At 35.9% G+C, this 16,424-nt stretch overlaps 1 protein-coding gene across 1 annotated transcript in view; it reads left to right on the top strand.

Annotated features, from left to right (window-relative positions):
• Window positions 1-16,424, top strand: part of LOC149776196 (adenylate cyclase type 5-like) — a 153,172-nt gene that overhangs the window by 87,350 nt on the left and 49,398 nt on the right. The window contains exon 11 of the mRNA XM_089942519.1: window positions 10,052-10,136. Within this exon, the coding sequence (XP_089798645.1) occupies window positions 10,052-10,136 (85 nt within the window). The remainder of the gene's footprint in view (window positions 1-10,051; window positions 10,137-16,424) is intronic.

Here is a 16,424-nt window from a genome sequence, read left to right as displayed (position 1 = left end):
TGAATGAAGGATGAATGCATATGGAATATGGAATTAATGCAAAATGAAATGCAGAATGAATGTAAAGGAAATTATTAATGCAAATGTTGAACTGAAATGCAGAACGATGAATCAGAAAGAAGATTAGAATGAACCAAGAAAGCATTTCATGAATGGCTGAATTCCTTTCAAAAGATAACCTGGATAAAATATTTACATTTACAGTATTTAATCTCTTACAAGCCATGACACTATTCTTGTGGTGACAGACAGAAACAACAACTGCAGTTTTTGTGATGACATCATCATTGGTGGCTGTATTTTAAGTCTTATTTTGAATAAAACAAAATAATAAAACTTGCTGACAAATAATCAACAATTTTTGAATTTACAGTTATTGTAGTTGCAGTTATATTTTAATATATTGTAAAGTTAGTACTGTCTCTTTATGCATTTCCTGGATTATTAAAGTACGCTTTAACACTTGGTACAAAAGCAAAGGTTACTCCCTTTATCTCTCTTGAAAAATGAAAATCTGACTTTTGTGTGGGTTTCCATTTATTTTAACATGAAGGAAAACAAAAGAAAACAATGGATGGAAACAGTAATTGTAAAATCTAAATTCATTTTTAATTGGATTAGTAAGCAAATCAAAATCAGATCATGGATAAAATGCAGTCATGAATGGAATGGAAAATGGAATGAATTTAAAGGCATTTCATATGTTAATGAAGATTAAGTGAAATGCATATTTGATACAATGACCCATTTCAGGGTCTGATAAAATTTATTCTCGTATCCAGATTGTAGCATATTTTCATCCGTGTTTGGCAGTTGTGTAATATATCAAAGTATACAGGTTTTGATGAGTTGCTGCTTAATATTGGCTTAAGTAATGATATCATTATTATTATGCATTACATAAATTTGATTGACTGACGGTCAGATGGAATAAGAAGCTGAAGGAATATTATCATAAAATGTAGATAAATAATTCATAGACAGGCAGAAATTAGTTTAGTACACAGGTACCAAGATGGAGTTGCCACCCCTTCATAATGAGGAAGAGTTGCCACCCCTTCATAATGAGGAAGAGTTGCCATCCTTACATAATAAGGCAGAATTGCCATTCCTAGATAAGGAGGTGGAAGTGTTATCCCTACATTATGAGGTAGAACCACCATCCCTAGAGATGGGGAGGCAGAATTGCCATTCCTAGATAAGGAGGTGGAATTGTTATCCCTACATCATGAGGTAGAACCACCATCTATAGAGATGGGGAGGCAGAATCCGACCCAGTCACATTATCCTGACACCAGACCGATCAGTCCTACACTAACCTCTTCATGCTGAGCGCCAAGCAAGGCAGCTGTTAGTACCATTTTTGTATGTCATTGGTATGACTCAGCCGGGGATCAAACCCATGACCTCCCTCATCCTAGGCAGACACTCTAACCACTAGGCAACCGGAGCGGTCAGGTAAGGAGGGAGAATTGCCATCCCTACAAAATGAGGTAGAATTGACATCGCTTGATAATGAGGCAGAATTTTCATTCCTTGATAGGGAGGCAGAATTGTCATCCATAGATAAGGAGGCACAATCACCATCTGTAGATGTTGAGGCAGAATCACAATCCCTAGATGTTGAGGTAGAATCACCATCCCTAGAAAAGAAGGCAGAATTGCCATCCCTTCATAATGATGTAAAACTGTTAACCATATATGATAAGGAGGAATCACACTGCTAGATAATGAAGAGCAATCACATTCCTGGATAATGGGGTGAAATCACATCCTGACATAATGAAGCAGAATCATATTCCTGGATAATGAGGTGGAATCACATTCCTGGATAATGAGGTGGAATCACATTCCTGGATAATGAGGTGGAATCACATTCCTGGATAATGAGGTGGGATCATATTCCTTAATAATGAGGTGGAATCACATTCCTGGATAATGAGGTGGAATCACATTCCTGGATAATGAGGTGGAATCATATTCCTGGATAATGAGGTGGAATCACATTCCTGGGTAATGAGGTGGAATCACATTCCCAGATAATGAAGTGGAACCTTATCATATTCTTAGATAACACTGGTCTACAGCCAAAATGTTTCCGAAATAAATGTAGTCAAACTTTACTAATCTTGGGTCATTGAGAATGAAAATGATGCAGAGAATAAGTGAGTTATAAAGGGAAAGGATCTCAATTTAAACCAGAAATGACTAAAATACATCTTTGACTGGATCTATGAATAAATCTATGACTGGGTTTGGACAGTACTTGCTTTTTTAGGCAAAACAATGAATGATGCAACCTGAAGCTGGTATTGCATCATACATAATATGAATTGCATCATGTTATTCCTAGAAGTGATGGATGATGCAATCATAACTAAGCTATATCACTCTGCTGAACAAATTGCCCTATATCAGCTCTAGAAATCGTACAATGTCATGCTTTCTTATTTGTTTGATTTTGCAAAGGGACACATTTCTGTTTAGCCAAAGTGAGCAGAGATGCCTCGTACTTGAGTGAACAATGCAGATAACTTCTGCTATGTTTGTGGTGCATTGACTTTTTCATCACAAAAGCGCAGTATGGTCAAGAAAGCCCATATCCTTTATTTTGGCTGCAAAATTGGAGATCAGGACAAGAGGTGGGCCCCACACATATTATGCAACACTTGTGCAACAGATCTTTGCAATTGGCTGAACAGGAAGAGGAAATCTATGCCTTTTGCAGTGCCAATGATTTGGAGAGAGCCAGCAGACCATATCAGCAATTGTTACTTCTGCATGGTGCCTCCAGTTGGGAAAGGTGTGTCAAAGAATAAAAAGTGGACTGTGCATTATCCAAACATTCCATCAGCTATACGCCCACTACCCCACAGAGATGGACTACCGGTTCCTGATGCATCAGAATCATTCTTACTTGAGTCAGGATGAGGATGAAACTTCTAGTCCTGAACCATCAATGTCACATGACCCATATTTTCTCCCATCCTCCTCCTCTGAACCACACCTCATAACAAAAGGTGAACTGAATGACCTTGTCTGGGATTTGGAACTATCCAAGAGTAAGGTAGAGCTGTTGGGCTTCCGACTACAGAGGTGGAATCTCCTGGCAGGTGATGTTTGGGTTTCTATGTTCTGTGACCGTCAAAAGGATCTTGTCCTGTTCTTCTTCTTGGAAGGTGATCTTTTAACCTGCAACAATATTGATGGTGTGATGGCAGCCCTCAGCATTGTTCATGATCCAGATGAGTGGAAACCGTTCATTGATTCATTGAAGATGAGTCTCAGATCTGTTTTGCTGCATAATGGCAATGTTTTGCCATCAATTCCAGTTGGTCATGCAGTCCATATAAAGGAAATCTATGAAAACATGAAACAGTTTTTGAGGTGCATAAACTATGACCAACATCAGTCGCATCTTTGTGGTGATTTGAAGGTTCTTGCTGTCTTGCTTGGTCTGCAGACTGGATACACAAAGTGCTGCTATTTTCTCTGCAAATGGGATAGTCATGCGAGAAACTGTCATTATATGAAGAGAGATTAGCCACTCTTACAGTCATTGGAACCTGGGAGGAAAAGTATTCAGCATCCACCACTTGTTGAATCAAGGAAGATTTTTTTTATCACCCTTGCACATCAAGCTGGGTCTGATGAAGAGCTTTGTCAAGGTCATGGACAAAACACAATCAGCTTTCAATTACCTTTGTGGAAAATTTCCAAGGTTAAGTGAATCTAAGATAAAGGAAGGTGTATTTGTTGGTCCTCAGATTCATGAACTTCTTCAAGATGATGCATTTGACTGCACTGTGTGGCAAGGAAAAGACAGCATGGAAAGCCTTCCAGTTAGTGGCAACAAATTTTCTCAGGAACAACGAAGCAGAAAACTACAGCAAGTTGGTGGAAAACCTCCTGAAGGCATACAAATGCCTAGGTTGCAACATGTCACTAAAGATACATTTTTCTGCACTCTCATCTAGATTTTTTCCACTGAATTGTTTAGCAGTGAGCAACGAGCACGGTGAGCAATTTCACCAGGACACTCCAACAGTGGAGAAATGCTATCAGGGCAAATGGAGCCTGTCAGTGCTGCAGACTTATTGCTGGACAGTGACAAGAGATGTTCCATCTAATGAATACAAGAGAAAAGCCAAGAAGCACTGTGTAGACACTGAATAAAGACTAAACTATGTCCTTATGTATAAATAATAGCTTTATGCTTTTTGTTTCATAATAAATTTTATTTATATAATGCTTTTGCTGTTATCTAAAGTTTTACATAAACAGGACAGGTGAAATATTATCATGTAAAGCAACCATAAACACGTGTAAAGAGTAAGGTTTTCAGTTTATATTAAAACTCTTCTATCTACACAATATTCATTGAAGTAAAATCTTAAAACTAATATCTTGGAAACAGTAGCCAATCAGTTGTTTTAATTGTCATATTTGAATTCAGCATATCAAATCCATAATAAATAGCACATTTATCCCTGAAGAGACTACTTCTAAAAAATTGTAGACCAGTGTAATTAGATGAAATCGCCCACATTACTGACAGAAAAATGCCACTGTCATAGACAGAATTGCTATCATGACTTGTATATGAGGAAATTTCATCTACAATAAATTAGTGAATTGGGGAAAGATGGCCTGGAATCCAGTAAATTGAGTTAATTGGGGAAAGATGGCCTGGAATCCAGTAAATTGAATGAAATGGGACAAAAATGCCTAGGATCAGATAAATTGATTGAAATGATACAAACTGTAAGGTACCAGCCAGTCAGCCATGAGATTACAATTGCACTGAACTCATTTTTGGCTGCAAAGACATGGCACTTCATTGAAGCAGTTTTCTAGGCAATATACAACCCATTTTTTTGGTTGGTCGTATACAAGTTAACATTGCAGACTTGATGATAGTATACAAGTAGATTGCAGTACAGTAGTCCTTCACTATAAAGCATAGTACAGTAGTCCCTCACTACTATAAAGTCTATGAATGAACTAGTATAGTAGTCCCTCACTATAAAGCATATGAGTGGACTTTAGTACAGTAGTCCCAGACTATAAAGTATATGAGTGGACTTTAGTACAGTAGTCCCTGACTATAAAGTATATGAGTGGAGTTTAGTACAGTAGTCCCTGACTATAAAGTATATGAGTGGACTTTAGTACAGTAGTCCCTGACTATCAAGTATATGAGTGGACTAGTATAGTAGTCCCTGACTATAAAGTATATGAGTGGACTTTAGTACAGTAGTCCCTGACTATAAAGTATATGAGTGGACTTTAGTACAGTAGTCCCTGACTATCAAGTATATGAGTGGACTAGTATAGTAGTCCCTGACTATAAAGTATATGAGTGGACTTTAGTACAGTAGTCCCTGACTATCAAGTATATGAGTGGACTTTAGTACAGTAGTCCCTGACTATCAAGTATATGAGTGGACTAGTATAGTAGTCCCTGACTATAAAGTATATGAGTGGACTTTAGTACAGTAGTCCCTGACTATCAAGTATATGAGTGGACTAGTATAGTAGTCCCTGACTATAAAGTATATGAGTGGACTGTAGTATAAAAGTCTGAGTGGACTGTAGTATAATAGTCTCTCACTATAAGGTCTATGAGTGGACTATAGTATAGTAGTGCCTCATTATATAGACTGTTGCCCCTATGAAATGATCATGAATAATTCATCAAAAGGTTCATGAACTATTCATGAATGTGCATGAATTGGAAATGGTCAGTTCATGAAATTTTCAATTCATGAACTGTTAATGAACCAACACTTCACAAACTGTTCTCGAAACAGTTCATGAATATTTCATAAAAGCTCACCAATTGGGTCATCATCATTCATGTACATATTCATTAACTATGATGAACAAAGTTTCTCATGAATGATTCATGACTTCATGAATGGTTCCTATAAAAGAAATTTGAATATCTGACAAACTCACAAATACCTATTTCATCCTGAATAATAAAATAACCTTAGATGTGGGGTTTTAAAACTGTATAAAATGCAACATATTATCTTAAAAACTGTATTTAATTTCAGATAAATTTCTAATATGCAACAAACAACATGTAAACTGACACGTCATATTCTTTTTTTATTCGTAGCAACATTTTTTGTATGTTTTGTAATTTTTCTTTGAAATTTTTTCAAGAGATATTGGGACAGCTGTGTGCAATCAACTGTTGAAGCATATTTCATAGTCAAGGGGCTGTCTTTTTTTTCCACTGAGGTTTTGCCTGACTTGACTAATCATTTTCCCAGAGACTGACCTGTCTGATAACTCTTTTGTGAAGATATTCAGGGCCTATCATTTAATCAAATCCTGCCCATTGTCACTACTGAATGTTTCGTTTCCATCTGCAACTTAAGCTGTTACATCCGATTACTGTTTGGATCTTTAACATTGCTGTAGTAGTCACTATTTAATGTCTCTTCCATCTTAGCCATAGGATCCTCCAGTTTTCAAATTTTCCTCCTTAACCTACAAACTTCATCCTCTAATAATTTTACTTTTCTTCTGTCTGATACGAAAGAAAGATAAAGTTAGTTAATTACAGATAACCTCTGATCAACATTGTCTTCAGCATTTAGCACATTATTATTGTATCTCACCTTTTTCACTAGAATAATTATGATCTAACTTAAAATTGTTGAATCCCTTACACTTAATACACAACTTATTGAGCATTTATATTATTGGAGAATTTTGTCACTAGTTTATATTTTAACTGAAGCTGACTAGCCATAGGTATAGTCACAGGAGTCGGATGTTTTAATCAACAAAATATGACAAAATGTTTTGATTACATTGTTACTCTAAATAACCTTTTATATATATATATATATATATATATATATATATATATATATATATATATATATATATATATATATATATATATATATATATATATAGAATGCAAATCATATGGTGAATAACAGTCCTTTCAAGTGCACTGGATCCAGCAAGGGATCATGTTTGTCAGGGATTGATTAAGATAAATGTAATAAAGTGACCACAAACAGTGCAAAACTATTATCTAGCTAGCCTAAGTGCTTTCAACTCTTATTGAATCTTTTTCAAAGGCAAATACAAAACATTGACCAGACAAACAAATAAAATAGACAAACTGTTGTCTTTGTAAAACTTTACATGACTATGACTTGTTGTGGATGCTGAAAGATATTTTATATTGACCTAGAAATCGATGAGCCATAGCGTCATCTGTTATTTTATGTATATTTATATGCGCACAAACTATATCCAGGATATTTCATTGTTATAGTTGTAATTAAAGGTTATTGGGTGACTAATAAGCAAATTTAGAGAAATATTGAAATGGGAACATGCCAGCTGCAAAAAGGTAATTTTATTTGTGAATGGCTGTCTCTTTCTAGTCTTCTTGGTTTAAACCACTTGGTTTCAATGTTCTAAGGTGGCATATCCAGTATGATTCCTTTTCTTTCCTTAATGAGCTTATGGTATGGCCTTTACCCACAGCATGTCCTTTACCCATGGTATGGCCTTTACCCATGGTATGACCTTTACCCATGGCATGTCCTTTACCCATGGTATGTCCTTTACCCATAGCATGTCCTTTACCCATAGCATGTCCTTTACCCATGGTATGTCCTTTACCCATGGTATGTCCTTTACCCATAGCATGTCCTTTACCCATGGTATGTCCTTTACCCATAGCATGGCCTTTACCCATGGTATGTCGTTTACCCATGGTATGTCCTTTACCCATAGCATGGCCTTTACCCATGGCATGGCCTTTACCCATGGTATGGCCTTTACCCATGGTATGGCCTTTACCCATGGTATGTCCTTTATCCATAGCATGTCCTTTACCCATGGTATGTCCTTTACCCATGGTATGTCCTTCACCCATAGCATGGCTTTTACCCATGGTATGTCCTTTACCCATGGCATGTCCTTTACCCATGGTATTGCCTTTACCCATGGCACGTCCTTTACCCATGGTATGTCCTTTACCCATAGCATGGCCTTTACCCATGGCATGTCCTTTACCCATGGTATGTCCTTTACCCATAGCATGGCCTTTACCCATGGTATGTCCTTTTTACCCATGGTATGTCCTTTACCCATGGCATGTCCTTTACCCATGGTATGTCCTTTACCCATAGCATGTCCTCTACCCATGTCATAGCCTTTACCCATGGCATGTCCTTTACCCATGGCATAGCCTTTACCCATGGCATGTTCTTTAGTCATTGCAGTTTTAAACTTGTCAAAAATTACTGCACCAATTTTGACCTGATTTGGCAGACAATATCATGGCATGGTCAAGGGCTTTTAATTTGATACCAATGATGCCAATTAGCTATCTGATATGGCCACAATTATTTAAAATGGACAATCTTTAAATGACTTCTCAAAACACTGGTAGATATTGATAAATTTAACAGAAAGGATCTTACTTGCAAATGGGGCTCTTAGGTTTGTAATAATGATATGGATCTTCCATCAAATGCGGTTACCATTATTTAAAAAAAAGAGTAAAACCTTGAAGTGCTTCTTGTGAAACACTGCTTGCCATATATCAGACAACATTTACAGAAATCCTGGCATGAAGAGCTATCAAATTTGTTATACATGATGATGATCTGCCTTCATATATGGTTGCTTTACTAGAAATAGACAAACCTTCAAGCAGCTTCTTCTCGGAGACTGCTCAACAAAACTGCTCAACTGCTGAAAAATGCTTTAAATGACTGCTTTTCAGCTGTCTAGTTTCAGGTTTATATTAATGATGATTTGCTATCAATTATAGCAAATATTAAAATTTAAAAAAAACCTTTAAATGACTTTGTAAAATAATTATCAACAGAATTTGAAAAAAATTGACAAAAAGCATTCTGACATTAAATGGCTTTAGAGTATATATGATACTGATCCACCACTATGTGCGGTTGTTCATTACTAACAATAAAAGAACCTTTAGATGACTTTTTCCCCAATATTGGCAACAGAACTTGACCAAATTTTTAACAAAGCATAGTGGCAAAAGGTTGTTCAGCTTTTAGAAAATGATGCCTTTCTTCCATCAAATATAGACTGCTCTGGTGGCCTTGTGGTTAGAGTGTCCATCCCAGATGCAGAAGGGCACAGGTTCAAACCCCAGTTGAGTCATACCAAAGACTTCTAAAACAGCTGCCTTGCTTGGCACTCATCATTAAGAGGTTAGTGTTATGACTGGTCAGCCTGGTGTCACGATAATGTGACTGGGTGGGATATCATGCTACATGTCTGCAGCATGATGCCCCATTGCTGGACATCACTATGAACTGCCATACTGCAGACATCATAGTGACATGACTGGACAATTGTTAAAGCCACATTAAGAATCCAGATCACACACACACTCTGATCAAATATATTTGGTATTTGGAAAGATCTTTAAATGAATTCTTTAAAACCACTCAGCAGAATTTGACCAACCTTGACAGAAATTAGCAGGTACAATTGGCCACAACCATGTTACTTGATACGTGTACAACATGTTATGTGTACAGCATGAATTTACCAAATCTCTGGGGTGAGCTTGACCTATAGGGTTTGGCTAGCTTCTTGTGTCCAATGGTTGGTTTATGCATTATTGAAATGTTATGTAATTGGGGATTTGATGATGATGATGTTTGTCCATCAGTGTTGATGATGACCATTCAATGTCATCAATTTACTGGGGGTGGGTGCGGAGATGGCTGATCAGTCCAGTCCAGGCCCGGAAGAGTCTGTTGCAGTGGAAACATGGATGTACAGGTTGCTGAGGGGGAGTTGCAGATCTGCTGTTCCTGGATTTGTGCATATCAGGTTTCTCAGCTGTGTCCACCAGTCTTTTCTGCTCAAAGGCTGCTGCACAGGCATTGAGTAGACTGCGCCAAGCAGATCGATTAGGGGATTTTACTATTTAGGGGAAAGGCAAGATCCCATACAATTGAACAGATTAGATGATTAACATATATCTATTTTGAATTATACTGTATTCTTATTATTGTTTCAGCTCCCTTGTCATGATTGTCATTTACCCCGTGAGCATAACAGTCATTCTGTTCCTTTTCCTGTTGGTCTGGTCCGAATCATTCAAGGTAAGTGAAGCTCCCATACAGAGTTCAGAGGTCATTAAAATTAATACCAATTACATGCAGATTTTACTGATTGTAAAGCAAGTTCCTAGACTGTAAGTATGTTTGCTTGTGAGAAATATACTGGTAGATTTACTGCACAAATTTTGACATAATCTGTTATTACATTAGCATTAGGTTTTTACTGATTGTAAAGCAAGTTCCTAGAGTGTAAGGATGTTTGCTTGTGAGAAATATACTGGTAGATTTACTGCACAAATTATGACATAATCTCTTATTACATTAGCATTAGGAAGTCATCCATAATGTATAGCAGCATCACTTTAGAAACTCTAAAAGAGATTTTGATGTTATTACTTACCTGATCATATGGCTTTTTGAGCTTATGTTATAGCCATGTGTCTTTTGTCATTGTTTTGTCTGTCAACATTTATGTGTTATCTATTTGGGGGCCATGTTTTTGATTTGATTTTGATTATAGGTTTATATCATCAGTATCTCATTGAGTTTGAATTTGAGTGAGATCTATGCATACTAATGAAGTGATTTTGTATCTGATTTGGCTGAGTTTGAATTTGAGTGAGATCTATGCATATTAATGAAGTGACTTTGTATTTGATTTGGCTGAGTTTGAATTTGAGTGAGATCTATGCATATTAATGAAGTGATTTTGTATTTGATTTGGCTGAGTTTGTTACCATCCAGGAAGTCATATTTCTGATGTTGAATAAAGTTGAAGTGTATGCATATATCAACAAGGTCTCAAACACATTCAGTAAGGATGGAGATCCACACTGCAGCCATTAATGAAGTACTGACTGAGTTTATAACCACTCCACACTCTGTATTTTCTAATTTGGCTTTGGTCAAAATTGGAATATATACTGACACTTTTATGCTTAAGATTTTGGACAGGTTCAGCAATGAGCTAAGCATGTTAAGAGGTTATCTTACGTCTGATTGGCTGATCATGTTCCCATTCTGGAACCTCATTTTTGATTTGATTGTGCATATTTGGAATATGGGTTTATGTCTTCAATCTCAATGATGATTTCAGCACTAAATGACATCAACATATATTAATCAGATGATGTTTGATCTGATTGACTAAGGATGTGAATACTCTATAAACTACAATTTCTGATCAGATTTAATATGTAAGCTTATATAAGGACCTTAGATTGATTTGATTACAGATGATGTCTGCCATAATAATGAAGTCATCTTGCATCTTAATGGCTGAACTTGTGAACAGTCCAGGTGTCATATTTCTGGTGAGATTTTGTGGTCTGTTATCTTCTATCATGTAGATATCTGCGGACTTCACTTATAATGAGGTTTCATGTTTATCTCTTGGACTTCAGTTATAATCGAGATCCATGTAGATCTCTAAGAACTTCAATTATAACAAAGATACACATTGAATAATGACTATCCAAACTGATCAGATGGAATCAAACCCAACCTTTTGATCATTGATGGAGCTATGATTGGATTTCAAGTTATGGTTGCTTAGGAGTAATTACTTTTTCCAGTTCAGTGGCACCAACATTAATTACTGAATGTAAGAACTGCTTGCTTGAAGCTTTCTTTTCCCTCAGTAGTTTCAATATGCGTGTGAATTATATCCCCTCAGTAGTTTCAATATGTGTGTGAATTATTTCCCCTCATCAGTTTCAGTTATGTCTGTGAATTATTTCCCCTCTAGAACTTCAATATGTGTGAATTATTTCCCCTCATCAGTTTCAGTATGTGTGTGAATTATTTCCCTTTAACAGTTTTGATGTGTGTGTAATTATTTCCCCTCAAGAGCTTCAATATGTGTGTGAATTATTTCCCCTCATCAGTTTCAGTATGTGTGTGTAATTATTTCCCCCCAGCAGTTTCAATATGTGTGAATTATTCCCCTTTAACAATTTTGATATATGTGAGAATTTCAGTCACAAGCTGATGTGCATTTACCTTGGTGAGTAATATCAGGCCCATATGGGCCTCATGGGATAGTCTAATCATGACAGTCTCCTATTATATAACAAAAACTAAATATCTTCAGCATGTGCAGAAATCTACAAGAACATAATTTTTGTAAGAGAATACATGACAACTAAATGTGTATAAAACTTGTAGATATTAACAGATATTTATATCCTGCTATAATAGATTGCAAAATCTTTCTGCTTCAGATTATAATTTGATCTTAGCAAAAGCCATGTATGTCACAAATAAATTGACACGTTACATTTTGTCCAGGTTATGTAATTCACAGAAATCTATTATGCTTGACATTTTAAATTCATTTATATGATAAATCCATGTATTCCGTGATAAGTCACATAACAATATAATATTTTTAGCTCAGAATGATTCAGTTCACAATATTCCATAATATGTTGATTCTGTGCCTCTTAGAAATAAGCAAGGATCAATGTAAAATCCACACTTTTATGATTCTCAGTTTCTTATAACTGTTATTGTCCAATGTCATCTTGTTCAAAGCTCAAAACTTCATCCTTTCATCTGAGTTACCAAAAAAAGTCTGAAATCCTTCATCATTGTCTTGTAGTCCTAAACATCATCTGACCCAGATTCATTATCTTTACTGTCATCTGTGGGTGCTTATCATCTGACCGAGATTCATTATCTTTACTGTCATCTGTGGGTGCTTATCATCTGACCCAGATTCATTATCTTTACTGTCATCTGCGTGTGCTTCTTATCTGACCCAGATTCATTATCTTTACTGTCATCTGTGGGTGCTTATCATCTGACCGAGATTCATTATCTTTACTGTCATCTGTGGGTGCTTATCATCTGACCCAGATTCATTATCTTTACTGTCATCAGTGGGTGCTTATCATCTGACCCAGATTCATTATCTTTACTGTCATCTGTGGGTGCATTTGGGGAATGAGCTAGGATAATTAACTGATAATTTAGTCATACATTCTGTGTAATCTTTTTTTGGATGCAATTGCACTGGTGTCAGTTGTGCAACATGGTCACACAGAGTACCAATAAGCACCTTTTTTAACTAATATAGTACTCAACTTGACACTGAACAAGTATGTAATTTGTGGCTTGATCAAGGGATATCAGCTGGGAAATAAAAATGGGGGTTGCCATTAAAAGTATAGGGTTTTACATAAGACACAGGTAATTGAAGGACTCTACTTGGCACTGAACAAGTATAAAATTTCATAGCTCAATAAAAGGGTTGTCAACTGGCAAAACAAAGTGTGTACTACCTTATTAACTAATGGTTTGTCATATGTCATAAGGAAATTATGCTTTAAATATGGACATATGGAATAAAAGCACAAATGGGGGAAATGTTGGACAAAAGGAACAATAAACTTCTTAAAAGTTTTAATAGAACAAAAGAATAACACAGAATATTCAGATTCTTGGGGAATAAAGCAGGAAGAGCTTATGTCATGTTGGGAGATATTAAGAAGCCATTAAGGTCCGTGGGGTTTGAAACTACAGTTTGTGAAACTATAATGGAGATAATTAAGGATAAAGTAAACTGTAAAAAGTTTTTTTAGTTGAACACAACAATACTATCGGTACATCAGTCTTGAATCACTTCTGGATTTCTAAATGCACATTTTCCAGCTTGACAGTAGTAGTAATACATCATATTTTATTACATCTTACTGAAAACTGGCCCAGCTTACAGGAAAAAAATGACTGCCTTACTGAGAAGGTTTTGTTATAGTGGGCAGGTCTTCCTTGGTACCTGGCTCTGGTAGAGGTTACATTATACTGTTTATAGATAGAAGTCCTAAGGCCATTTCACACCTGTCACAACATACATCTTTTGAGGTCAATGCCTGTGCATGGGTTTCTGTTAAAACAATTATTTATGAAGATTGAAAATGAGTTTCGTTTTGGCTTAGCAGAAACTTCCAGTATCTACTTGGGGCATTTTTAAATCAGATATTTCCAGCATTTACGACAAATTTTAGAGACCTGTTTCACATATATTATTGTCTTTGAGTGAAGATTTACACATTAATGTCCTCCCAAGGGGGCCCTGGGTGGCTGAGTGGACTAAAGTGCTCACTTTTACCGATCACTGCCATTTCACCTCTGTCCGCATGGGTTCAAGTCTCAAATGTGGCCATTGTGGTATGTGAGAAAGCTTGCCAGTAGCTTTGCATGGTTCAGTGGTTCTTACAAGGGTTTTCCTCAGATTTCAACCACCAATTATACTGGTTGCCATGTATAGCCGATCTTGCGCCGAGATGGTATTAAACCCAAAACAACAACAACAACTGTCCTCCCAGTTTTTTGTCTTGGAGCTGAATGCAGTATATGGCAAAATACTGTGAACACAGCTAGTGCAGCAGTTTTTGATGGATTCCTTTGCAACATGGCACATGTTATAGTCATCACCTAAATATACACATATCAATATGTCAGAGTATTGTCATTTTATGTTAGTTTATTTTTGCTGGGAACTGAATGTAGTTTATGACAGAATCTAATAAATGCATTTAGCCTCACAGATTTCATAGGATTACCTTGAAACTTTTATATACAGGGTTCGCACGCTACTGGGAAATCGGGAAAAAGTCGGGAGAAATAATAATTTTTTTCCCGACTGTGAAAAGTCCTTGAATTTTGCAAATATTGATGAAAGAAGGGAAAAATCTGGGAATTTTCCTCAACAACTTGATGCCAAAAACAATTACGTAATTGAGTTGTAACTGAACTGATCGTGAGTTAAATTTATCAAGTTCTAACCAGAATATTAGGAGGTTACAGTATGGATCATTTGGGTGCTTGCCATAAATATATTTGTTCAGACAATCCAAATGCTCAGTGGATTCGATTCATCTAGTAGACTTTTTGTTTCACAGACAGCTTGATATCAGTATTTTTTTTTTATGGAAGGTATGAAAACCAGTCTGGCATCACAAGAGGCCAACATGGTAGCATTAAAGCATAGCCGCTTAGGGGATGGGCTAGCAAACTTAAACATTGTTAAATTGAGTTATACCTGCATGAAATCGCTATGAAAATTATTTAGTTTCTCATAAATTGCAAGTATTAAAATCGTTATGTCTTTAATCTTCTGAAAGATGATAAAACTAATGAGTTGATGAAATTTGAGCTGGTACAAGCGATTCTGATTGCTAGTGATTTGAGTGCACAGAATCTCACAACTGTCATTTTCAAATATTACATAAAAAAATATTAAACGAAAGTTGTATATTGGTTGTAATAAAGTTACAAAAATGAAAGAGTGCAAAATTCTCTATATTTATTCCGAGACCAACTTTCAGAGTTTTGTTGTATCACATGACTACCACGTTGACATGCTATCTCACGCAGGGAGCGTACGAAACAGGGAACCATACTACTCTGCTTGATGAATCAGACTGGCCAAGTTTCTTGTAACTGTTTATGAAAAATAAAATGTTTAGAATTATATGTTCTTTCTGGTTTTTACAAAAGGTATCAGACTTTCATTTAATATAATTGAAATTTTGTACAACAACATTAAAAAGTATTTTGTTGTTGATATCACGTAACTATTGGAATTTCGATGTTCTTGTTTAAGATTTGTGAAGTCATGTGACTCTTAACCCAAATGGTGATTACCAGGTCAGGTTTCATCTATGCCAAGTTTCGTCTAGTCTGTCAGCTGATTAAAGAAATAACAATTATAATACTTGCCATTTTTGAGAAAATAAATAATTTTCCTATTGATTTCACGCAGGTATAAGTAGATATAACAGAGTTTAAATTTACTAGGCCAGCTGGTAATCTATCTTAGATTCCAAATTTTCTATGTGTAATTGCTCTGAACCCACACTCCATCCTAAATGTCCAATTGCAAAAAATGGGGTTGGAATATTCGGATGAAACTTGAATAAAAAAATTTTGAATCTCTGAGCTGAACTTTGGTGTGAAACTATTACACAGTGACATGTAGCTTGAAGCATTGGTTTCAGATCTTAAATAGAATGCAAGAGAAATGGGAAATTGTAATCCCTTTTATTATATATTAAGAATCTTTAAGAGCCCATGTATCAACATAGGTATGGGGACTGTTTTATTGAACTAAGAGAAGACAAGTTGATTTTACAGAAAATTCAGTCCTTGTTTATACAACAATGTATAATTGTGAAGGTCTTTTGTCAAAATTTAAATCAACCCTTTTGTAAATGTCTTTAAATGATGGAATTTTTAACCAAATCTTACTAAGGAGTTTAGGTTGGTTGAAAAATCTTATTTAATATTTTATTGGAACACATAAATTCAGGGTTAAACTTTTTTATT

This window comes from Sinohyriopsis cumingii, chromosome 18 (assembly GCF_028554795.1).
Source record: "Sinohyriopsis cumingii isolate HCF-2022 chromosome 18, ASM2855479v2, whole genome shotgun sequence".
NCBI lineage: Eukaryota > Metazoa > Mollusca > Bivalvia > Unionida > Unionidae > Sinohyriopsis > Sinohyriopsis cumingii.
This window is presented reverse-complemented; position numbering and strand designations above follow the sequence as displayed.